The sequence below is a fragment of the Pyxicephalus adspersus genome, chromosome 1 (assembly GCF_032062135.1).
Source record: "Pyxicephalus adspersus chromosome 1, UCB_Pads_2.0, whole genome shotgun sequence".
NCBI classification, from domain to species: Eukaryota; Metazoa; Chordata; class Amphibia; order Anura; family Pyxicephalidae; genus Pyxicephalus; species Pyxicephalus adspersus.
In genome coordinates this window covers 92,593,179-92,619,857 of record NC_092858.1, presented here as the reverse complement: position 1 = coordinate 92,619,857, position 26,679 = coordinate 92,593,179, and the positions used below count along the sequence as shown (strand labels likewise).

Below are 26,679 nucleotides of genomic sequence, written 5' to 3'. Positions count from 1 at the left end.
TTTATTGTAGTCTGTCAGTGACAGATGATTTATTATACACCAACAAACATATACAATAATAAGGAAAAGGATATAGGATGTAGATGTAAATTCTATCTTAAAGACAATTTGTGTGCATTGTAAATGATAACTGTTTGAGAAATAAAATACTTATATTCATCTTTTTCATCCTTTGTTTCATCTCCATGCTGTTAATCTCCAGCAGCCTTTTTTTTGTAGCCAACTCCTTTCTAGATCCCTGCTTTCCATTGATAGTATTGAATGTATAGTAGTAAATGTAGTGACTCATACCTGTGTAATATGCATTGAATTGACCGGTTGCATCCCTTTGTGATATGTTTGTGAGAGAGTAATAATGACAAAGCATACATGCAGAGAAGAATAAAGCACTGGTAATCTATTCCAGAAAGTCCCTTAAAAAGGATCTTCATTGACAGGATAGCAAGGTATGTTTTTAATGAAAGCTAAAAATTAAAAATATTAAAAAATACGTTTAAAATGAAAATGGTAAAGTCTAAGTGAAATTTTCCTGTTTTTTTTCATGTATTGTATACTTTACAAAATCTAATTTTAAATGCAAAGCTGGGTGAGCTGCATAAAAATCAACGACAAGATCACGATGAAAAAAGAAGAGTTCAGACTGAGCAAAGAGATTTTTTAACTGTTAAATTGTCAAGCTTTGAGAAAGGGGTTGGGGGTTAGAGATTATTACTACTACTTACTACCCTATTCTATAATAGTAAAAAAGAAGTTGGGCCTGATTTATTAAAGCTCTTCAAGGCTGGAGAGGATACACTTTCCACGGTGAAACTGGGTTATCCAGCAAACCTGGAATAGGTTTCTTAAAAGTAATTGCTATTTGTTAGCAAATGTTTCAATCCTGGACCACATCCATTCCAGGTTTGCTGGATCACCCAGCTTCACTGTGGAAAGTGTATTCTCTCCAGCTATAGAGAGTTTAAATCAGGGGTCGGCAAAGTTTTATAGCCACTAGGCCATTTATGGGGTGGGCGGGAGCTCACTAGGTCGGACCCACCCTTAATGGCTCTGCCCACCACCAAGGAATGCCCCCTGAAGTGAAATCCTTCTCCTCCGTATGCGTTGTGGAGGAGAGGGATCTCCCTACAGGGAGCTTTCTTTATTTTACATAGCGGCGGGTGTATCAACGCTGGCCACGGTAAATAGGGGAGAAACTGCAAGGGGGCGGCACTGGAGCTCCTGCGGCTCCAGCTCCGGTAGTTCCTAACACCCCCTGGCCAATCCGCCGGCAGCCCATTAGGCCGGATCGGTCAGGGGGCTTAGGCCGGAACGAACTACCGACTAGGCCGTATCTGGCCTAAAGGCTGGAGTTTGCCGGCCCCTGGTTAAAATAAATCAGGCCCATTGCTGTTAGTGTCATCTGCTTAGCTGTGCATAAATCCAGGTGAAACAGTTATGTATATGTCATCTTTTGTATTAAAATGTTTGCATGGAGCACAGCTTTAATGATCAGGCCTCTCTTTTTTTCAGTGGATTAAATTGGAGCTGGGGATGGGCATCTGCAGGAAGCAGCATTTTAGCAGAATTTGGGACTTTACATTTGGAATTCTTGAAACTCAGTGAACTGTCTGGAGATCCAGTGTTTATTGAGAAGGTAAACTGGCCCATCTTTTATGCTTATGTTATATTTATATCTATCTATGACTATATTACATGATGAAATTGGAATTCTAAGATTTTGTAATAATACAGATATACCAATTACTTATCAAATGGAAGCAATTAATTTCTAGCTTCAGGACATTTTTAAAAAAACATTTTTTTGCAGGTGAACACCATCAGGAAAATATTGAAGAAAATAGAAAAGCCTCATGGATTGTATCCTAATTATTTCAGCCCTGTCAGCGGCAGCTGGGTTCAGCGTATGTACAGAATAATTATTTTTTTTACCCTACATTATATATTTATAAATACAGTGTACAATGTAATAAATGCAGTGGTCCCAAATGTTACTCTAAAGCAGGGGTGTCAAACTCTGGCCAGGGGGCCAAATCTGGCCCCCAACGTCCTTTTTTTGACCCCCAAAGGAATCCTAAATATGAACTGCAGCTGGCCCGCTCTCTGCTGGCCGCTCTCTGCCTAAGTGTGGCCCCGCATTGGACTGTTTTATAGATGCAAATAATGTCAGGAATTTTAGTGACAGCGATATTTCAATAAAGAGGGAGTTTCAGCGGCGGGTCACTCATCAGATTTAGCTCCGCATTGGCCGCATCTGGCATTTCCAGCACTCCCCCTCAGCTGTACTTTTCCTTTCTATTCCAAGGCATGGACTTGAATGGTTGGATTTTCATAGAAGAATATTGTTAATATTATTGTTAGCCTGTGCAAAAAGGTTACCATTGAAATTTGAAAACATGACAGCCTGTCACTCCAATGACGTGAAGCTTGCTTGTGCCTCTGCCATCACTGCTTCCCACTAAAAGAAATATCAGTTTTAAGAATCGCAAAGACCTGATATTTGCACAGTTACATACTAAGATATTAGACTGTCATTTGCCCCCACACTCATTTTTCTATTTCATCTAGAAGGGGGCAAACCCAGGAACTTCTCAGCACCCCCTCGTATCTTGTCATGGTACTGAACAGCCTATTCTGAAGATGTTTTTAGTTGGACCCTATGCATGTGTGCTGTGATCATCTTTCAATCCTTCCTTTAGTTGGCACTCTGTATAAATGTGTGGGAAGAGGCTTTTATAATGAGGCTGTGAGGTGCCAAGAAAGCTCACCTTAGACAGGTAAGTATGTCACTTGGGGAGCCCAATAATACACAACAAGTGTAGCTGCACTACACAAAAAAAAATAAAAACATTTAAAAAAAAATACCTCTGGCAAAATTAGATACTATGCAATATTAAAGGGAAAAAAATCTGCATTTTAAAACTAATCATTGTTTGCCTTACCTTGTCCTGTGTTTCCCAGAAAACTAAGATGCTTTCCTGCAAATTTTGAATTTATTCCATAAGCTAATTTTTGGCTCTACATACTTCCATCTTCCATGCCTTTCTATTGGCCTTTGATCAGGATGACTATGCTTAAAGACCAATATCAAAAAGTGGAGGGGGAAGAAGTGGGAAATTCAGTTGTGAAAACCGTATTTGCATAGGATAGAGCCTCAGCCTTCATTACATATATATCTCAGCATGCAAACAGCATTTCATTGCTATTTTCAGTTGAAATAGCTTGCTATAGATTTGCTTTAATATAAAACTTTAGAAGGAATTTTTTTCTTTTGCTTCTCTTCCTATTCACTGAGCCCATAGTGACTTGTCAGATGTAATTAGAAGCTTTAGACTTAACCTAATGTAATTTTCTTTGAACATCACAGAGCTAGTATGTAAAAGACATTGTATTAGAACACTTAATTATGAACTGACAATTTTCAAATGACAATGCTGAGAAGAAATTGGAATTTAAGAGGTACTTGGCATGGATACTTAACATCAAGATTTGCATGCGCACAAATGAAATGTCGGATTAAATTCTTTATCATCCTTTCTCTACAAATTGTGTGTCACTTCTCTCTCTATAGATCATGTGTCTCTTGGAGGACTTGGTGACAGCTTCTATGAATACTTAATCAAGTCTTGGCTGATGTCAGCTAAACAAGATAATGAAGCAAAGGGCATGTACTATGAAGCTGTGGAGGTATGAAACAAGCTTTGTGTCTTGTCAACTAAATGCGTTATACTTTGTAGGTCAATCTTCTGCTCATCCAAATTTGTTGTGCCAGGAGGTGAGTCCTGTAAGTCATGATTTTTATCTAGTTAGCAATAAATTCAGCAAAAATGTCTAATGCCACAGATATACTGTATACATTAAAGTTAAAAGAACAGTTGCAAAAGTAAAAAAAAGATTTTGCTGGTTTTCGGTTACATTTAGATTGTCCAGGGACATGGGAAGTGTTGGGATTTGTGAACTGACCCAGATTTACTTACCTTATACAGTTCAATGGCCAGTCTGGCCAGTTGTTAGTGGCACCACTAAAGATGGGAATTATAGACCAATTGCTAGGGTAGAGATTTTAAAACCGCAATATATGTGGGTGATTGGGAGTGATAAAGATATTTGTTTGGGGATGCTTGTTCTAGTATGACACAGACAAATAGGGCCTGATTTATTAAAGCATTCCAAGGCTGGAGAGAATACACTTTCACAAGTGAAACTAGGTGATCAAGCAAACCTGGAATGGATTTCTTCAATGTCATTTGCTATTTGCTAGCAAATGCTTTGAATCCTGGACCACATCCATCCCAGGTTTGTTGGATCACCCAGCTTCACTGGTGAAAGTGTATTCTGTCCAGCCTTGGAGAGCTTTATAAAATCAGGACCATAGCCTCTCTTTGTCACACAGCAATGTTTTCCACTTACAGGTTATGCCTGCTTTCCAAAGAAAAATAATATTTAAACTTAGACTATGTACACACGTGCAAGAATTATCATTGGAAAGGATCTTTTGCAACAACTAACGGCTGCACAATGCATGAACGAGTGCTGTACATACAGCACCGCTCTGCTCTGTGGAGAGGGGAGAGGGGAGAAGGACGGAGCAGCACCCTGCTGTGCTCTCTCCCCTTCACTTCCATTACAATCGTTTGTCGGCCATCCTCCTTGGATCTGCCAGGACATTTGAACGATGGACAACGAGCGCTGTAGGCATGCAAGATTCTAGTCCGATATCAGCCCTGAGCTGATTATTGGACAAGAACTATTGCACATGTGTACCTAGCCTTAGAACACTAACAAAAATATTTAGGAAAAAGCAACAGTTTTTCAATGACAATGAGGTGCACATTTTGAACAAAGTGAACTTGCTTGAAAAAGGAGTAGAAATGACCTTCTACATCAACCTGGAACTAATTTTTACATATAATTATGTGTAATTAAAATTAGAATAAGGTATCAGAACAAACTTTTAGACCTCCCATCTTGTTCTTGGACAATCAACATCTGCCTTAACACAATACTTGCAGTTGGATTAAGGTGACTGAATTACCTGTGTGGTTAAAAAAAACTGGGGTATGTATCAATTTATAGCAAAGGAAACTATAGTACTTGAATGAGTAGAACAAATCTTTATAATATCACAGATTAAGTTCAAAACAATGTGACGACAACTAGAAAAACCCACAAGTGTACCCCAGATTGTCAACTGGTTAGCCAATGTTGCCTTCAGAAGTTACAAAATGTGTATATCCAAATAGTGAGTTCCTTATCTGACTGTACCTAGCTGTGTCTGGTGACAATTTTATAATGGGCCTCCACATGGAAGGAAATCAATGGGCAGACAAAAAGAGATCAATGCCAATTAATCATAAGAAGGAAAGAGCCTGTTAATAAACTATTTGGGCAACTTGAAACTCCCAGTGTGCGACTGGCTGGCAGAGCATGCAGACATTGTCTGGAACTGGGATCTTTTTTTCAAAGCAGGCAAAACATAATGAAAATAATTCAGCTACTACCGGGTATATATATTTCGAAGCTTGCAATCCATTGTGCATCAAAACTGTAAGGCTGTTACTATCATTACTGTGAAACAGTTAGCTCCTACGGTGTACTTGTGCTGGTAGTGAACATATTACCAAGAAGCAATGTATATTAAGTAAAGGAATGTGTGTGCTTCTGCTCCTCTGTTTTCCAATCAACAGCCTGGTCTGTGTTAATCCAGATGATTACACAGAGGACCTTGCCAGTAAGGCAGTAAGGCAGTTTAGCCTAAAAATTGTAGTTAATAGCAGATAATCAAAATAAGACCATATGTAAAACAAATTGATGCCATTGCGAAAGTCTAGATGCTAACTTATCCCACGGTGCCTCGTTAAGCCACATAGCTTCTAACGTTAATAGGGTTTTTTTCTTTTTATTAATTAGGGATAATGAGAATTGCAGATACTGATTGCCAGAGTCACTTCAAGTCTATTCTTCTAGTATGAGATAACATAGAATCCACAGTCGCTCAAAGTTTATGCATTGGGACAAGACAGCTGTATGAGATTCCAAACCATAATGTCCACACCTGACAGTAGTAGTTCTTGTGGTGGTCTGTGGGCCACCAGCAGGGCCACCGTCAGGGAAAAACAATGGGTATGTCTATTGGGTCCAGATGAAAAGAGCTTGACTTTTGCAATGTTGGAACTTTTAGGCATAGGTGAGGGGGCCCTAGGAAGTTTGATGGGGCCTACAAATTTCTGATGGCAGCTCTGGCCACCAGTGGTTCCAGGTACTTGTAAGCAGCTTGAAGAGCCATCATATGACTTCACTGAAAACTAAATGCACCTAGAGGAGGTTACATAAGCCTATGAGTCATTTCTGTTATGACAAAATTTCAGGTTGTCCTAAGGACAAAGCCAATTCTTGTCTCCTCAGCATTTCCTAAGCCAGTATTGCAATTTAGTGATGGGCCAATAGTAATATGTAGGGGGAGTAAGCAAATGTTAACACAACCGAACACAATCATAGTAAAGCCTGTCATAACATCCTATCTTTTGTGTGTGGGGCTTGGAGTCTGCTGGAGGTAAAGGTGCGTACACACTTCCAATTTTTATCGTTCCAATCGAACGACGAACGATCGATTGGGCAAAAAATCGTTCGTAAAAAAGTAACCAACGACGCCGACGAACGAGGAAAGTCGCTGGAAACAAACGACCGGACCGGCGGATCGGATTGGACGACGATCGTTGAACATCGTTCGTGTGTACGGTCGTTCGTTGATCGTCCATGTTCAGAGCATGCGTGATGAACGAACGTCCGTTCACTTTCCTGTCGTGCACATAGTTCCTCTATCGCTCAAACGATCGTATCTATTGTGTGTACAATATCTACGAACGATCGTGTCGTTACCTCTATGTGCAGGATCGGTGCTATACGATCGTTCGTGTATATCGTGCAGGAACGTTCGTCGTTCGTTTTCCGACGATAATAATTGGAAGTGTGTACGTAGCTTTAGTGCTTGCACCTGAAGGCCAGATTACAAAGTGCTGGCACTTTTCTACCAGACTACAATTTTTTCTATTTTAGACTTCTTTAGTTTCTTCAAATTACATTTTGGTGTCAGTGGTTGATGGGAAGAGAGTAGAACTTTGTCATTACAGCTTCATGTATTCCTGCCAGGAGCAAATGTGCCATTTCTCAGCAGCACTACAGTGCCTGCACATGGCTCTTGAATAAATGAAGCATGATGTGAGGGATTTATATGAAAAGCTCATGGCACCTGTCATATTTCTACAACTCTCTTTCCTGTCTCCAAGTTATGTTTTATTTCATTTTGCTTCCTTCTTGAGTGAATTGCTTTGTTTATGTCTTTTTTTTTCATATCAAGTTTTCTACTTGAAAGTGAACATTTGTCTATGATTTATTGATGATGTTGGATGACTTGGGGAATTCATGCTGTGCTAATGGTTGTTTGATTAATTAATAAACAGATTGATTACTATTTCTCATGTATTTTTTATTATTAATTTAATATTATGAATTAATTTTAATATTATTCTATAAGAAGGTTTTTGGTTTATTTGAGAATCCTCAATGTATTTTTAATCATGTTGAGAGAGCTTTTATATATAATCAAGGGCACTTTAGATAATTTAGATATCATTTGTTCTCGTATTTATAGGATTTATATAAGATATATATAATATATTAGGACCATTACTCATCTTTATGCTTTTTATTACATAGAAAACAGTAGCAGTTACATATTATTCACTATTTATTGTGGAAACGTAAACCAAAAATGTAGGTTTTTTTTTTTTTTACAAAGGCAAAGTGGTTACTGTATACTGTATATGTTGAGTCAAGTGAATTATTTATTTATTATTTAGCTATACTACTGTCTGACACTAGTGACAGTGTTAGGAAAAAGTGGATGTACGTCTAGCTGATTCTCAAAATCAGTTGCTTAGTTTAGAGAGGTCTCTAGACCGAGGAACTTTGAGAAATTATTTAGGCGACCAAATGACCCTGAATTAATAAAGCTCTCCAAGGTTAGAGAAATTACACTTTCATCAGTGAAGCTGGGTGATCCAGCAAACCTAGAAAAGATCTGGTCCAGAATTGCAAAGATTTATCAAGTGACTTTTAAGAAATCCATTTCAGGTTTGCTGGATGACCCAGGTTCATTCATTAAAGTGTATCTTATCCAACATTGGAGAGCTTTAATAAATCAGGCCTTATATGAGAAAAATTGAACAACACAATTGGCCTGATTTATTAAGCTCTCCAAGACTGGAGAAGATAAACTATCATGAGTGAACCTGGGTGATCCAGCAAACCTTGGATGGAGTTCGTCCAGGATTGAAAGCATTTGCCAAATAGTTGCAATGATTTTACAAAATCCAGTTCCAGTTTGCTGGATCACCCAGGTTTACCCATGACAGCCTATCCTCTCCAGTCTTGGAAATCTTTATTAAATTGGGCTCAATAGGTCAAAAATGGGAATTGAAAATGTATTAGGTAGTAGTGTGGCTTATTTAAGGACAAAATATGTATGTCTGTTCTAATTCTAATTGGAATTGTTTAGGTCAAAATGAAATGTGGAGTAGTATATGTGACCGCATAATGAGTGAATAAAAAAGAATAACAATTATGTTTGACCCTATAAAAGCCCATAGGTCATGCTGCACCTGCACTGTGAGCCATCTTATGATATCCTATGCAGGATAATAATGCTGATTACGGGCTTTAGTTTATTGTTTCTCTCAGTATGCCTGGTAAGAGTTAATGCAGAAGTAAGAGTGTTTTTACTGACGTAAATAAAATGTGATTACAGTTAATGGATTTTACTTTGTGCTTCCAAAAAGCTGATTCTGCAGTTTTCAAACTAGTGATTACTGAACACTGAATTCAGTATTATGTGTTTATTTTTCTTGCATTTGCATTTGATCAAATTGTAGAATATTAAAAATATATCTTTCAATTTGTCAGAGCACTCTTACTATGGTAACAATGTATGCAAAGCTCATGCAGCATGCATGCATATGCAAAAGAAGATGTTTGATGGAGCTCAGTGAAGAATACATTCTTATCTTTAAATCATGGATGAATGTGATGCTGGGAAAAATATTTAACAAGCTTTCATCAAAGAACGTTTTTCACAATTTATCAAGGGAGAACTAAAAGTAAAATGAAAAGGAGGGCAGGAAATCTGTGACATGTTCACAAAATGGTTAATTACTGGTTGTCCACATACAACACCTACAACACTCAGCAGCAAAGCACAGTTTAACCTGGCAGCATGTGCCTATGTCTGCTGATTGTCAGCAGGATATAGGAGATACCCAATGTGTACTCTTACAACAAACGGGCATTTAAAAGTAAAATAGTTGAAGATAATTTGTGTTACTTTAGCAACCAAGATTTTTGCTTTAGTTCTGCAGTGGCAGAATAATAAACAATTTGATTGGTTTCATGTTTGAATGTGTTCTTACTAAAAGTTGAAGTTACAATCAGCAGTAAATCTTCCAAAAAAAAGTTTGAATCTGATTATTGGCTGCAGGAAAAGAAACTCAAGCTCTTACTATAAGCATGCTAATAGATAAGGTAGGTTAAAATACATATTTATCAAGATCAGGATTTAAAAACACTTTGAATTCTTAGAACCATTGTGTATACTGAGGGGGTGCAGGAGCCGCACAACTGAGCTGTTAATCCCACTGATTTACCTGTTCCCCACACAGGTACCTTTGAGACATGTGTCTGGTGACTGCTATCATAGAGGACTGTACGGTTATGTCAGCGCCTAACCAAACATTCAAGCTAACCTGGCTGGTGCCATAGCTGATCACATGTACAGCATCATGGCAACTACAGACCTAAATAAAGGCTGGGGCTGTCCAAACCTGTACATATTAGGAGGGCTTTCACATAGCTACCCAACTTTTTCCACCCACCCTGTAGTTACAATGTTTCTTCATTGTTATATTGGCAGCAGAACTAAAACTGCTGCAATTGTCTGGGCGGTATATATATATAACATATACCACTGCTACAAATTGTATTTTTTCATTCTTTCTTATTGTTCCTAATCAACATTTATTTGTTCCTGCATATACCGTACTCCTGTTTGGAAGAAATCACCTAACTTCTTACCCTTGTAACAATTATAATCTCAAAATTTTATGGTTGTCGTGGAAACAAGAAATAATGATAAATCTTCAATGGAATCACATTTTCCCATGACAACATTTACCAATGTGACCTCTCCTTTTTAAGGGTAGATTTCCTTTCATTTCCAGTTGCCTTGGGGACAAAAGGTGAGAGGAAATCTTCCCAGTAAGCATACAGACAGCAGTAAAAACCTTGCAGTGATTTCAATCTCCACACTACACTAACCAATCTAAAAAAATGAATTTACTTTTAGAATTGCTTTACACAATAGACTTTATTATTTCCTCATTTGATTATGTTCAAAATAATTGATGATTATGTAAAAACAAATCTAATGATTCTGGTGTTAATACCATGGTTTTATAAGTTGGTACTGAGGTTTTTCCTAGAACATTATTGTAGACAGGGAAAAGCAATTACTCTGGACATTACATTGTATGTTGTTCTGCTCACAATAATAGTCCGTGTTATTACTGCATGTAAATGGTTAGTAAATGATTAAAGCTGTTTTCTACATTGTTCTAGGCCATTGAAGCACATCTAATCAGAAAGTCTCCGGGAGGCCTGACATACATTGCTGAGTGGAAAGGCGGAGTCCTGGACCACAAGATGGGGCATCTGACATGCTTTGCTGCAGGGATGTTGGCACTAGGAGCAAAAGATGCACCACAAAACAAAAAAGACCATTACATGGGGTTAGCAGCAGAGATTGCCAACACATGTCATGAGTCTTATGTACGTACAGGTATGAATAAACCCACATACATAAAAAAAATTATGGCATAACAGTGATCAGTCCTATAGAGTTAAAAGCAAAGAGATGTATCTGCAAACTTTAAATGGGTCAGTTTAATAAAGCAAGGGGGTCCTTGAAATAGTCTGTCAACTATGGTTTTGTGCTTAGCAATTACTATCTCCAAATTTCTTTTATGACAGGATTCCTTTAAAGAAACACTATATAATGTATAACAGGATACATTCTACTAGAACAGATTCTCTTTTTTTTAGCATGTCTGTAATGTGTCATTCTACCTCACTGCTTACATCTCTCTAGTATTCTAGGGAATGTAGTTTTTGAGCATTTAAACAGCAGGCCAGAAAATCTGAATTCCACCTGCTAAAAACGACTTACTATCTCTCAAACATAGAATAAGAAAATATAAATTACAAGTTATATTGAGGTGGGATTATTGGAACCGAAATCCCTTCTGAAACTCACATGGTAATGAAATATCGCATTTTCTCTTATCTTGGGCTTAATTGATATATAACCCACACGTAAACTCATATTCCCAGACACTGTGGGCCTGATTTAATAAATCCAAGATTGGAGAGGATACACTTTTTATGGTGAAGCTGAGTGATTCAGCAAACCTGGAATGTATGTCTTAAAAGTAATTTGCTATTTGTTAGTAAATCTCTTCAGTCCTGGACCAGACCTAGTTCAGTTTTGTTGGATCACCCAGGTTCACTGATGAAAGTGTATCCTTTATTAAGTCAGGCCCAGCGTGAGAGTGGGACTCCGACTGTGGGGGCCTATAACACTATACCGCCCCTTTTTTTATGTACTATTCCTACTGTCCTATTTTATTTCAGTGATCACCAACCGGTGGTCTGTGAGAAAATTTCGGTAGTGTGTGTCTCTGTCCTGTACGCCACCCCCCCCCCCCCCCCAGCAGGGTCAGGAGATGCACACCGGCCAGAACCGTGGACCATGTCCCCCATATGAATCGCAGGCTCAGACAACCTGCCCACTCTCCCATTGCAGGTCTGAGCCTGGAGAGTGGGGGGTTCTGGCATAATGATGTCACTCTGGGGGAAGTTTCTTTCCTTTTGAGTGGCACATGGCTCCCCGGGCATGCGTGGTCCAGAGTTCGTAAATTTAGTTGTATGTGAGGTCCAAAAAGTTGGCAACCACTGCCTCTCTTCCCACTTGTATTGTCCCTGTATTGCTCCAGCCTTCCCTTCCCCTCCCATCCCCCTCCCCCTCTTCATGTTTTCCCCTTCTAAGAACACATATGTATAAGACAGGGACAGGATTTTATTTTTCCCTGTTTGTTCTATAAATATCATCCCATAGCTGCACCCCGACCATCCTTTTAATCTTATCGATATAATCTATCCAATGATCCTGTTTATGTTTAGAGTGCGATTTGATATGTAATGTCCAATTGTTTTTTCTGTTATCCTAATTTTGGACTGTTGTACTGTCACCTGTGTAGGTGATGTATTTCAAAATTAAATAAATAAATGAGCTTTGTAAACTCCTACTTCACAGACTAAGGTATTGTATAAAGAATTACAGATCATAACTATTCCAAAATGTTTTTTTTTCTCTTTAACCTAATTTTTACTTGTTAGTTTGTTACATTAAAGATCTAAAAAAAAATAACACTATCTACTTTCAGATACTAAGCTTGGGCCTGAAGTGTTTAGGTTTGATGCAGGGACTGAAGCCACATCAAGCCGGCTGAGTGAAAGATATTACTTGCTTCGTCCAGAGGTTGCAGAAAGCTACCTGTACTTGTGGAGGCTGACGCATAATCCCAAATATAGAGAATGGGGTTGGGAGATTGTACAGGTATGGAAACATGACAGTCAATGTATAAATTGTATAAATTGTGCTAAAATAACTAGAACATAGGAAATGTGCTTAATTACTTGGAAAATTGTGCGTTCCTGCCTACGCATGTATTTTTTCATTCTTTTCATATAGCTGAACTCTAGGCAGATAGAGAAGACACAATGCATGCAGCTATGTAGTGGTGAATAGATCATTTATTTTTTCTAGTGCATTGCAAGCAGCGTAAGTACCCAAAATTGACCTGGTGTCATCCTTTTGCAGTTCTGTTTCAGCAGGGTGACACAAGTAGACAGCTCATGTGCTGACAAGGAACATACCTAATTTTTGTCCCACAGACACCAGGTTAAAAAAAAAATAATTAATATACATGAGCTCCTATAGGTCTGAGACTCCAACCGTGCACTGTTTACTGTAGAGTAAAGTTTTACCCATCCTCCTCCTATTCAGTGCTATGCAGAAGCAACTGCAATGGAGTTACAATGGCCACTGTTAAACTATCTTTGCAGTGGGCCTAATCTGCGCTGCAACGGTTAAACGCTTGTTTAGGTCTAGGGGCAACCTTAGAAGGATGATTGGTTGTCTTATCACTCATTACTTAGTGTGTATAGTGTTGCTACTTTGCCTTCTGATTCTCTGGGTTGTGGGCAGGCCCTCTGTTTCCTTCCTTATAATACAGGGACTATTGGTCCTGCAGAGGCGAAGTGGCACAAGAAGCTTATGCTGCAATATTCATGTGCTAACAGTGGGCATGTTAATTAGAATTACAGAGATTAGCCTGATAATCCTCCTATGATTGTCCATTCACAGTATTTTTTACACAAAGTCCAACTCTGGGCACAAGAATCTTACCTGCTTTAAAGCGGTTTCCCCTACCTTTTCCTTAAAAGCAAGGTCCCATAATAAGCCTTTTTAAAAAAAACCCTGCTAATTGTCTTTGTTTACATACCTGGATTAGTAAAGCTCCCATTGTACTTCTAGTAATCTAAAGGTGCGTACACACTTCCAATTTTTATCGTTCCAATCGAACGACGAACGATCAATTGGGCAAAAAATAGTTCGTAAAAAAGTAACCAACGACGCCGACGAACGAGGAAAGTTGTTGGAAACGAACGACCGGACCGGCGGATCGGATTGGGCGACGATCGTTGAACATCGTTCGTGTGTACGGTCGTTCGTTGATCGTCCATGGGCTGAGCATGCGTAATGAACGAACGCTCGTTCACTTTCCTGTCGTGCACATAGTTCCTCTATCGCTCAAACGATCGTATCTATTGTGTGTACAATATCTACGAACGATCGTGTCGTTATCTCTATGTGCAGGATCGGTGCTATACGATCGTTCGTAGATATCGTGCAGGATCGTTCGTCGTTCGTTTTCCAACGATAATAATTGGAAGTGTGTACGTAGCTTAAGTGCTGCAGGTTTTATACACCCGTGCCATAGCCGTGCAGCTTTCCCCTCCTTCTTGCCTTGGGCTGTGTGTTTCGAATGGCCAGGAGGGCTAGGAGGGAGGCAGGGGAACAACCATGACAATGGGTTTAAAAATCTGTAGCACTTAAATTACAGCCTTAAAGTACAGAGTGAGCTGTCCTAATCCAGGGATGTATAGAATATTGGTCGGGTTTAAAAGATATGTTAAACCAAGGAAACCTGCTTTTCATCAGAAAAGAGCTGTATAAATATAAGGGTTGGCTGGGAGCAATATAAATAATTTTTATTGGTAGGTAAAACAGCTTCCCTGCTGTATGTGGAGTTTATCTGTGTATTTTGATGTTTGGCTGGAGTTCTTTATTTAGCACAATCACATTCCAAAGAAGTTTACCACAGCATATAATACATATACTGAACATACATTGTTAATTCAAATCACTTACATATATTGTTAATTCATACCAATGTCCACACATCTGCTGTTAATTCTTAGTACTATAAATGGCAATTGCCATTTTCATTGTCTCATAAGGATAATGAATCCTCACTTCAGATTGGTTCACATCACTATATTATCTCAGAAAACCTTAAGGGACACATTACCCGAAATCATAAATTGTACCAATGGATTGTGTTAAGGTCAGAATTACCATAGAGCTAATCTATGACCAGCTAGGCTATATTATTTCAATGACATTGTCATCATTTTATAAAGTAAAGTTATATTATGCCACTAAAAATGACACATTTTTATGCGTATGGCTCTAAATCATTTACCATATGCTGCTTCTTTCTTTCATATTTGATATTTTTTAAAATAGGCATACAAACGAACTTCTTTGCTTCATTTCACTATAGCTTCTGTTTTCTTGTATAAATCACTATGAAAAGCACATGCAAGTTTCTCTGTATCAGTATGATGAACTGAATAGTGACACGCAGACTAAATTCTCTTATTGTATGTGACATATACCCATGTTACTCAGTGCCTGTATTTTCTCAGCCCAGTGGATTGCTGTCAGCAGTCATTTCCCCTTAGTTTGAACAATTTCTTGCTTCAGATGTCAGTTTAAAACAGAGCTGAAAAATAAATATGCTGATCCGCTTACCAGAAAAGAAGTATAAGACGCCTCCATTCCTTTAATGTAAAATTATCAGAATTTCCAGTTGTGTGTTTAAATACTAAATTATTTAGACTCAGTCATACAAAATCAGGGCTAACAAGATCTCTTAACTTTTTTTTCAGTAATTTAAAATAGAAAAAATATGTTTTATAAAGGAATAATTTCACAAGACAAGTTCTACCCTTGTTTAAAGTCTACCAAGCTAACCCTAGCTGCTTTGTTGACAAATGCTTCTTGTTTAGAAACCTGAATACCTTAAGATTAACTTACATCCACAGCAAAAAAAGAGATATTGGGATGCTTAGCTATCCATACCTAGGTCCAAAATTTAAGGCACACTTGGCAAGAGGCAGAGCAACGTGCAAAGAGGCCGTTTAGGCATTCATCTGAACATAGTAATTGTGTCTGATATTTGAATATTTGACTTGTGCTAAAAAAACACTGGTTTAGTTAAATTATTAGAAAATATACTCATTGTTTGTTGTTGTGTGACTTTGTTGACAAAAAAAGCTGCATTTTGTCTTAATGTACCCACACACTTGCAGATTATCTGCAGATAAGGCTTGAGAAGTCTTGTTTCAGTCCTTCCATTCGACTAGCTGGTATACATGAACTTTTGCAAATTTCCTGGACAATAAAAAGAGCCACATCAATAAGCTAGGGCAGATTTCACATGAGCATTTTTATTGCCTCCAGCACTACATAGAGCAGTCTTTGTCAACCTTTTTACCCTTAAGGAACCCTTAAAAAGTTCTAAAAGGTTTGGGAAACCCCTGCTATATTTCATCAATGGGGGAAATGCTATTTGCACTTATACAATGGTGGTCAGAATGTTTGCAGACACTTAAAGTCCTTAGTTTCATGCAGCCGCCTCTGCTAATTGGTGTTGTCCCTAGAACTATGCAGGCACCATCTTATGCAAGATCAATCAGCTACAGCTAAAGGAACCCCTCGCAACTTCTCTGGGAACCCTGGTTGGCAATGGTTGATATAGACAGTTGGCTAATGCATTTATTAGATAATAAATTATCCAGCAGTGCACCTGATCTCAGGCAGTCTGAAACTTCACTGTTAGGTTGTTAAAATTGAATCCAGTTGCCACAGACCAGTTTTATAGTCATTTTTTTCAAATAATTATGAACAAAGTGAGTTACTTTTTCGAAATAGTTAACTGTATGCTTAGTAATAAATTCACTTATATCATATGTCATGGTATAAAAAATACTATTTACTTGTATATGTTCTAACATCTGTTTCTTTCTTTTTTAGGCGTTGGACACTTACTGCAGAATTGAAAATGGATTTTCAGGAATAAGAGATGTGTATACTACAACTCCAAACCATGATAATGTTCAACAAAGCTTTTTCATGTCAGAAACATTAAAGTGAGTAAAACTTGTTTGTACATTTTCTAGAATACCTGTAGCAAATAAGCATCATTAACTACTCATGTGCAACAGTCACCTTTCTAATGCAATGCTTATGTGGATGACTGAGTGTAGAAAAATGTTCATGTGTAATTTACATGTGTAAACTCCCCATTGCCCCCAGTGAAGACTCACTCACTGCTCCATGCTCCTGTCTGCTGGGAGGACACACGCTCTAAATTGTTCGCCCACATCTCTTCGAACTCTGAATGCAATCTGGAAGCACTCTGCCACCTGGCAATATAAGGCCTAAATAATTCTAACGCTCAGTTGCCTATACCCCACCTGACCCTGAACCTTCTGATCTCTGATTGACCAGTGCTGGTACAACAACTACACATGAGCATGGCCACATTGTCCACGACAGCATAGTGTGTACTAATTACCAAAGTTACTAAAGTGTGTGTTTGTTCCTGATTTTCCATTGCTGACCTTGATATCGCGACCATTCTTTATTTGCTGCTTAGACTGGCCTTTACTTGATCTTCTGACTATGAACTCCCCGACTTCCTTGGTTTACCTTCTTGGCTGACTGACTTCCTATGCATGACCTCTGGCCTGATCAACTGACTCTGTTAGCTTATCTGCTACGATTTCTTTCTTTCTATGTATGACCATTGGTCTTGGTCACCTCAATTTACCTTTGTGAACACTGTGTCATCTCAGTCCCTGTCCTTTAAGTGGCTCTTTGGTCACCTGCCAATCATTGCTCCCCTGCAGGTGACATCCCTTGTATACTCAAGTTCTAGGAATAACTGAGTGCAATTAGCCAAATAATCTTATATCCAATTGTATAAAAATAATGTGTTGGGCACATACTGTATTATGTGAGGGCCATCATTCATGAACCTGACTTAGGCTTTATATGGGTCCAACTTATAAGTGAAAGATCACTTCAGATTTTTGATGATATGGAAAAAAAAATAGAACCTTTGTCACATTGCTTTACGGTTATCTATTATCCCATTACTTCCACCATTACTTCCATATATTATCCCAAGAACTTTCACTGGGGAAATTTTACATCACTTGCTATTGTCTTATTGGGGCAGTGAATGGGGAAAATCGATCTAATATGACAAAGACCTCTGTTTATACAACAGAAAAGCACCTTTGTTAAGTTTTTGTTGCCATTTGTGTTCCCATTGAGAAGATTTCTTTATTTCATTTATGTCAATAAGACAAGAAATAGTGAATAAAACCTTGACAGTGGTTCATCTTGATTTCCACACCAAAACTAACAAAAATAATTTGGGCTGGTGCTAGATTTGAATTAAAAAAAATGAAATTTGTCTTTTCTGAGACACCCCACATCCATTTGAATTTAGACACATGATAAATAGGCCAACATAGTACACACAATAGTATCCTAGGCTGTACATAAAACTGTTATATGTGAGATAAATACCATGTTTTTTTGGTTGTTGCTAGTTTTTAAAAACTTAACCCACATTAGATGCTAAAAGTAATATCTTTTTTTAAATATAATTAATTAGAAGAAATAACAAAATTACAAAACATAAAGAAAATATGAAACAAAATTAAGACAGATCTAGCAATCTTTAAACCAGATATATAACATGTTACTGACAGCATTTCACCATACAAGTATACATTTACTGTTTTGTACTCGTACAGGAGAAAATAAAATCGATTCATATTATTTTTCTTTATATTGAAAGAGAATTGAAAACCAGAAAATGATAATTTGGTCACACAGTAAAGTAAAAAGGAGAAATAAAAATAAACAAAAGAAGTAAAAAGAAAAGAGAGTGGGGAAATACAAAAGAAAAAGGGGAAGCATTCTCTTGACAGTGATAACAAATAAATGTTGCAATTTTGTCTGATTAACAAACATAACAAAACTAAACTATTGCACGGAAACAAACATTTTAAACCCAGGATGTCCAAAACTAGCATGTTAAAGAAAGAATCATACCAAGGCATTCTACAAAAAGCTTCAATATCATTCACCTGAGGGGAAGACATAGTATGTTTCATAAAAAGGAAGCCACATAGCAAAAACTAATATCCTAAGTCATATCTGGAGACAGAACTAGCAGAACTGTAACTGATACCTCCCATATAAGTGAAGCAGCTTGTTCTGTATATTTACATAATGTAACTGGTGCTTTTCATTTTATAATATGACAGTTATTTGTGCAGATCAGACTAATTTTCTTAAAAGTATTGTTGAGGATTTTACAACTTTTGAAAAACACAATGGAAAGTAATAACTGTATGACCAATCTGTTGTTGTTTTGTCTATCATACAGATACCTCTACCTTCTGTTTTCAGAAGATGATCTGCTTTCATTAGAAGACTGGGTATTTAATACCGAAGCACATCCACTACCAATCAGTCGTGTACAATCTGTTTGAAGCACAAGAATATAATACATATCTATCCAGTGTTTTTATCTAAAATTGAATTTTTCATACAAAAGAAGTTCTATTTTATGAGCTGATTTGAGATACGAGTACTTATGTGACATATCAAAATCTGTATCTGACAAATTTAGCACTAAAAGAAATGGTGGCCTTTTGCAGAAAATTCTGCTTTTCATATATATATTTTTTGAAGTGGGTAAAGAGGCAGAGCATGACTATACACATTGGTTGGTTTAAATGTATACTACAAATCGCATACTGCTAGGTGGCAATCTGCATTATTGATTCATGTAAGAAAGGATCGTTTGTGTTTGATTTACATGTGTCTATGTATGTATGTATGCCATTTTGTGTCCTGCCAGTGGTTGAACCTGAGCCATAACAAGCCAAACGGCAGACATTGGGCCCAGGAACACAATGCAAGGTCCCCTTCATGAGAAGAAAAAAACCCGGAAGCAGGTAGCAGCTAAGGTACAATGTGGGTGGAAAATACTGCCTACAGTTAGTCCGTCTAAAGCATATGCAGAATGTGTATATGGCTAAGTTATGTAAAGATCAGCTGCAAGTAACACCATCAGTATATTTAGTACTGTTGACACTGCCTAAACTGCCTTTAGGGTCCATGGTGGTTTGCACTGCCGCAAGTTAGGACTTTGTTGTTGCAAGATTGTTGGGTGCTAACATGCTAACAAATTGTGGTACATCTGAAAAGTGTTAAGTTCACATATCTTATGATTTAAACTCTGGGCACAAAACCTTTAATTTTTAGCTGTTCTCTAGGATAGGGAAATACTCTACTATCAAAATGCAAAAGTCGAAATGCAAAAGTCTCTTTGTGTATTTCTTACAAATATGTGCAGTAATCCAGTGTAAAACTACCACTTCTACTACCTTTCTGAATTGTGATTAGATGCTGCTACTCATTTATCCTGTGCAGAAAACGTAGGCAATAATTTGTTGCTATTAATAAGTTTTATTTATTTATTGAGATTTTGTGTTTAGTAATTCTCTTTAAATATTTCTCAATAGCCACATTCCTTTGCAAACAAAGATAATACTTTATAAAAGTAGCAGTGACATCATCAATATGCTACACATAGCCTTTGTGGAAAGCAGAGACATGGGAGGAACTCAGCAACTCCTCCTACTACAGACTGCCTGCAGAAAACAACAATGGGGTGGATACAAGACCAGCTATCCTGCACAAGTAGGCAGAGCAGCATCATTACAGGAAAATAGCTGCACAAAGAAAAGTGTAGAAATGTTTCATGCCAGATTGCTGCATAGATCAGGAAGAAATGCAAAAATGACACCAAGATTCAAGTAAAAATACACACACCTCTTGTATTTAGATATTACTTTAGCCTAGAGTGCAACTTTAAAATTATTAGTTTGTACATCACCCCTTAACGCAGAACTCTACAAAGGAAAGTTGCTATCAGGTTAGTTGTTTATTGCAGATGGAACCGGCTATGTCCTTTCTACAATAAAACATGCTTACCGGCTTTTTTGCAATCTTGTTTTCCAAAAACACTGAGCTGCCTTGAGTGAATGAACTCTTGCATGCCAGCCCGGTCAAAATGGCCAAAGATCATCAACCTGGAAGAGAAGAAGATGACAGCACCCGCAATAGGACAGGTGAGTGTATTTAAAAAAATTGCAATTAGGCAGGAAAGGTTATTTTTCACATGTCCCTTTCACATGGCCTGGTCACAATTTTTAAAGGAGTTTAATTTTGTTTTCAGTAATGCCCTATTTTATTCTATCATTCAAAAAGAATTGGTTATTTTGCTAAACTCTTTAGATAAAGCATATCTGGAATACAACTCTGAAATGTCAGAAAATCCAAATATATGAATTAAACGTACAAAGAAATTTGTATGTGCTATATAATTAAACTGCACACGCCCAATCATAGTTATACATTTTGACTAGTGTTAAGCAATACATATGCTTTTATAAGGAGAACATTGAGTGTCTCATGAGATAATGCTGCTAATCCATATCAGGATAGTAAAATTTATTTAGGTATACACAGTATAGTAAATGTCTATGAATATGTGAAAACTTTAATAGTCTGTGGTAACCCCGAACAGCATGTATAATGTTTTTTAGAAGATACTATATTCAACTGTCTACAGAAAGTTACTTCTCTATATTTATGTACGGAAAGGACAAACAAGACTTTGGGTTTTTGTGGTAATTAAACTTCTTATCTCAGTAAATGGACAATTGTCCTTTAGTCCCCTATGCTAAGCATTGGTAGTGATTGCTCCAAAGTTTAAATATTTTTTTCTGTTTTCTGGGTTTGCAGCATATTTGGAACACTTTATAATGAATTCTTCATATTACAAGAAATTTTGTTTTACTATGTTCTTTAAAGCTCTTAATGGTCCATATTAAATAGCAATCAATAGAATCACTCCGTCGCTAGCAGGATTGATGATACAGCTGTCCTATCACAAGTGATACTGATTCTACAAGCATTTGGGTCCAGCAAGAAAATTATTCTAGGGAGGTTAGTGGAATGCTGTCCTGCATGACTCCTGCTGTTAAAGCATCTCGAGCAGCATAATCGCCCTGTGTGACATGACTCAAACACCTCACATAGTTTGGTACAATAGATTTATGAGCATATGTTAACTTTTTTTGGGTATTATTGTTTTGTTACTGGAAACTATCAAATATTATGATTGTGCAATGTGCCTTGAAATGCATGTATATGCTGTATCAAAGGGCCAACTTATCTTCATTTTAAAATCAGAATGTCTTGCCCAAATTTCCTTTATTATACCATTGTTTAGCAGGTATTTCATAGACAGTAATTATTTGCTCAATTTTGTCAAATTGTCACGTTACAAAAAAAAATGTACTGGGCAAAGACCACAGATCAATGGCAGAATTTGGTGGGCAAATGTTGACAACCCCTTGATGGCTGACTTGTTGGCTGACTTCCCTAATATGGCTACAGCCAGTACTATGATTTTCTTTGAATTACTACAGGGTCTATTTAAAAAATAATTTGAATAGTGAATACTTCAAAGAAAAGTTGTGTGTGCAATGAGATGGGTGAACAAACTTTAAAGTTAAAAATGGAAAAACCTAAAAGTCAGTGAATATACTGAACCTGAAAGGTATACTATTAACCCTTTGTAAATTTACATGTAATGTGCATCTGCTTTTTGCTACTATCTGTTACAACCACCAGCTAATAGGTGTCTACCTGCATGCCAAACACCGGTGTGTACTATAACAACCATTCATATTTCCCATCAACATAAACATAGTGTATGCCCTTCAGGCTATTATTCTGACATTATCTGAAATAACAGAGAATATTAGAAAGTGAAAGCACAACTTAACTTTGTAGTGCATTTCTCTGTTCTACCTGGTCCACTTAACCTCCCTGACGGTATTCCTGAGTGTGGCTTGTTAAATTTCAGCACCAAAAGCGGTAACCCCGAGCCACACTGGGGGTGGCATTGTAAATAGCTTACCTGGTCCCCACGAGCCCGCGGCGTCCTCCAGCAATGTCCACCCAGCATTTGTGTCCCCTGGCCCCGTGTCCTTAGTGTGATCAATAGGACGTGTGGCGGTGTTGCTCTGGGGGGCGTGACCTGGCGGAAAGTTTAAACAGAATGTTCCGCTTTGACATTCAAAAATACTCTTATAATCTGACTGCCAGGATGGTTAATGCCTTCCAAAATTTTTGAAATTTTTCTAACCATTTAGGTGTGTTCACCTATCCATTTCTCACAATAAACAAACACTTTTCATTATTTCTAGTTTTTGAATTGCTTATAAATAGACCCACTTGTATATATTTTGTAGTTAAAAAAAAACAATCATTAGCAGGAGAATGAACGTTAAATTATGGTCATGGGGTGCAGCAAATTTTGGCTAAATATCTCATGTTATGTTTATGGCACCAGCTGAGATATCTCTCTTTGTCTTATTTGGGTAAAGTGGGTTAAACATTTTCCAATTGGAGATGTTTCCTTCCTACCAGCTACTCCATGCTTAATATAAAAAATATGCATGTTCAGGTGACACTAATATGCGCGCAAAAGAAAACCCCTCCTTACAGCCTGATCCTGCCTGTGCATCCTACCATCATCTGCAGCCGACTGGCAAAGCTACAGTTCTCACATTTTATTTTTTTGTACCTGAGGGTTATGCATAAACCTTAAAGTAACCATATACAGTATTTACAATAGGTTTTTGCCTTTAGATGTGGGTGTAGTGATAGTTTACGAAGCAAGTTTAGTAATTTCAAGTAGGTCTCAGTTACATACCTTCATACCATGGCATAGATTTTGGTCACTTTAATTATCTTGCTTTTTTAAAACCAGTCCCTAGAATAATATTTTAAGGTATGGATTTTAATGCAGTATAAAGCTGTGTTGCTTGGTGGACCATGACAAGGTGGCAATGAATGTGGTTGGTCTGGCTTTTTTACCCTGTGCACTCACGCTGCTACTCATGTACTAACTTCCAGTACTAAAATGTATGGTCCAATTAGTATAATACCAACTTTAATAAAAACGTTAGATTATCTATGATATATTTTATTAATAATTTTGTTGTAGATTTTGAACCCAAGAATGTAGTTGATACCTAATATTTAGAACCATATCCCCCAGAAATATATTGTCCAAGCCGTTCCTGCATTAAACGGATAAAAAAAATAGGGGTGCTTCTATTGCTGAATAGAAATTGTATGTTACATGGCTGTCATCCTGTTTCTAGTCAAATCAAGCTGTATCTTTTCTAGCTGCTGACTCATGGAAGCATGGAAAGAAAAGACCCTAACCAGTTATAACATGATAGAAGGGGGTATGGCAGCACACAGATAATGTTTTTATTGTATTAATATTATTTTTTTCTTTATATGATGTGACTGTTAGAGACTAGAAAGTCCCATATTTGTATGTGCTTTTCTTTACAAAAAGTTTTTTGTTTTATTTTATATGGCCAGTTAGAATTCAAATATTACATCTTTGTGTAGGCTTAGTATCTAGGATTGGGGCATAATGTGTTCAGGTCTTTAGTTTAATATTCACTGACACTGTTTACATGGGACCTGTATGTTTGTTTGCATCCTGTTCTATAGCATTTGGATATGTTTGTATGACTGTGGTTGTGAATGTGTGACTTTTTTTTTTATCTGACCTACAAAGGTTGGGGGGGAGGGGGTTAATGTGGGGAGGAACCTCAGATACATAGTTGGATCCTACTTTATTTCATTTTATGTTTTCTTTTTTTCCTTTGCACAATGAATACTATAATAGGGAAAATTGTCCTTTCTAGAATACACCAGATACTGTTAAGCCTGCCTTCTCAACTTAATGTAACCCCCCACCTCTTCATAAATGTAAAACTTAACCAGAGGGGCTCACTGTGCAGAAATCTTTAGACCTTCCACCAAAATCTTCTTTTCTTTGGGTGTACCTGTGCTTTATGTCCCTATTTACCTTCCAAGCATCTCTTGTATAGGTGAATGACCCTCTAGAAATCTATGGGGTTTAGCTGCACAGATGTGTCTATTAGAAAGATGACTTTGGATGATCATAAGACTTCTGCAGGCCTCTTGTATCTGATTCAGTTAAGTACAGATCACGGATGAGAACAGTTACCCTTTAGGTGTTTGTTACTTTGGTTGTACAAATTGTTTCCATCTGCCATATGAATCATTTTAGCCTCATAGGCTTTACATCTGTATTCTTTGAAAAGGTATCTTGCAATGGGTTCAACAATACTGCAAAACTGAGGTTTCTGCTTAGCAAGTCTCAGTACAAAAAACATTGTTAACAGGTTTCATATTGTTTTGTAAAGCAATGTAATTACTGCCATTTTCCCCTTACTTGCAAGATAAACATTTTCACAGTATAAAAAAAGCATAAAAGTGATATATGTCTGCCTATTTTGCAGAATATTCAAGAGCGTTCAAATATAGGTTCCTGTAATCATGTGCAAACTAAGAAAGTGCCATGCCTCATAATTCAAAAATTTAATGTATAATCATTCTATGCAGAAATCCAATTTTGATTTGTTAGTAGGTTATTTATTTCATGACAAAGAAATGAACATTGTAATGTATTGTGATAAATAAATTTTATTGAAATGTGGCATTAGTAAACACGTGTGTTGCTGTTTTTCATCAAAAATCCTGGAATGCCCAGTATATAAGTAAAATTTGATCTACTAATAAATCTAAACCAGTCCCAGAAACTGAAATCTCAAACAATGTTATCCATCTTTCCACCTCTCTTCTGTGAAATACCGAACACATTTCTGCTGTGTTATGGAGAAGAGGAAAGGACGTTGTGATCACAATCAGAAGAGCGACTTATGATGAAAATGCTACTGCTGCAAAGACAGATTAAAAAAAAAGGAAAGAAAGCTTCAAATATAAATGACTGCAATTATCCTCTGCCATATGATCAGTAAAATAAGAAAAACATGGTATTTATACTATACCATTTGCTCTGCTATAGAGACATATAAATGCTTTAAGCTATGCATGACTTTAGGGACCACTATTCCTTGAATCTGCCTTTGAGCAAAGGATTTAATGTTTACTACCAATAAATTAGAAAATAACACATAACTTTAAAATGTATTTCTAAAAGCGTGTAAACCAGTGATAAGAAACATTAAGGATCGTTACAGGAAGCTCCTTACCTCTTCAGTGGGTTGCACAATACAAAATGTAAGTTTTGTTATAAATTTGTCATTATGGAAGACCTCCGGCAACACCATGAAGCACTTTGGGAGATGAAGGGCGAGCACTAGCTGTCTATCAGGTTCTGCTTCATGCACAGAACATACGCTAGTAAAAGGAGTAAAATGATGGAACAAAGGGGATGAACCTATTGGTGTGCCACTGCTACTTCTCTCTCAATTCAGTATGCTTGGGATGTATTCCTGATCAATCTGTATTGCTGCTGCTCCAGTGGAAGTCAAACATCTTGGAAGTCATAATCCTCTTTTAAAAATGGAAAACCAAAAATGTATAAGAAATTCTAATTTGTACTAGATTTGATACACATTTACAACAGTGCACTTAGTACAAGACATCACTTCTTATAATGATATTGGTGACAATATTATCCCATCCGTTTCCTCTGGACCCCTGCCTGCCCCACAAATACAGGCAGTCGCGGCCATTAGTTTGTTACCTTTTGTATCTCTACACTTGCCATATTGAGTTTGCTAACAACAATCATAAAATAAAAATTTGATAATATTTGTGTTTAAAAAAAAAAGCAAAAAATGTTTAGAAGCAAGACCACTTTATTAGTTATTGTGCACTGACTGACCACTTTATTAGGTGCACCTTGCTAGTACTGGTTTGGACCCCCCCCCTTTTTTTAGGACTGCCATTATTCTTTGAGGCATTGACTGGAAACATTCCTCTGTGATTTTGATCTATACGGACTTGATAGTATCAAGCAGTTGCTGCAGATTTATTAGCTGCACACCCATGATGAGAATCTCCTATTCCACCAGCAGAGGTGCTTAGATTGAAATCTGGTCACTGTGGAGGCCATTTGAGACCAGTGAATTCATTGTCATATT

General features: G+C 37.3%; 1 protein-coding gene across 1 annotated transcript in view; it reads left to right on the top strand.

The window, feature by feature from the left end:
- The window catches only part of MAN1C1 (mannosidase alpha class 1C member 1), a 60,314-nt gene extending 35,077 nt beyond the window's left edge, over window positions 1–25,237 (top strand). Inside the window, exons 7-13 of the mRNA XM_072419070.1 lie at window positions 1,510–1,633; window positions 1,808–1,901; window positions 3,569–3,684; window positions 10,666–10,885; window positions 12,549–12,721; window positions 16,550–16,665; window positions 18,984–25,237. Of these exons, the coding sequence (XP_072275171.1) occupies window positions 1,510–1,633; window positions 1,808–1,901; window positions 3,569–3,684; window positions 10,666–10,885; window positions 12,549–12,721; window positions 16,550–16,665; window positions 18,984–19,089 (949 nt within the window). The 3' untranslated portion in view covers window positions 19,090–25,237. The remainder of the gene's footprint in view (window positions 1–1,509; window positions 1,634–1,807; window positions 1,902–3,568; window positions 3,685–10,665; window positions 10,886–12,548; window positions 12,722–16,549; window positions 16,666–18,983) is intronic.
- The last annotated feature ends 1,442 nt before the right edge of the window (window positions 25,238–26,679 follow it).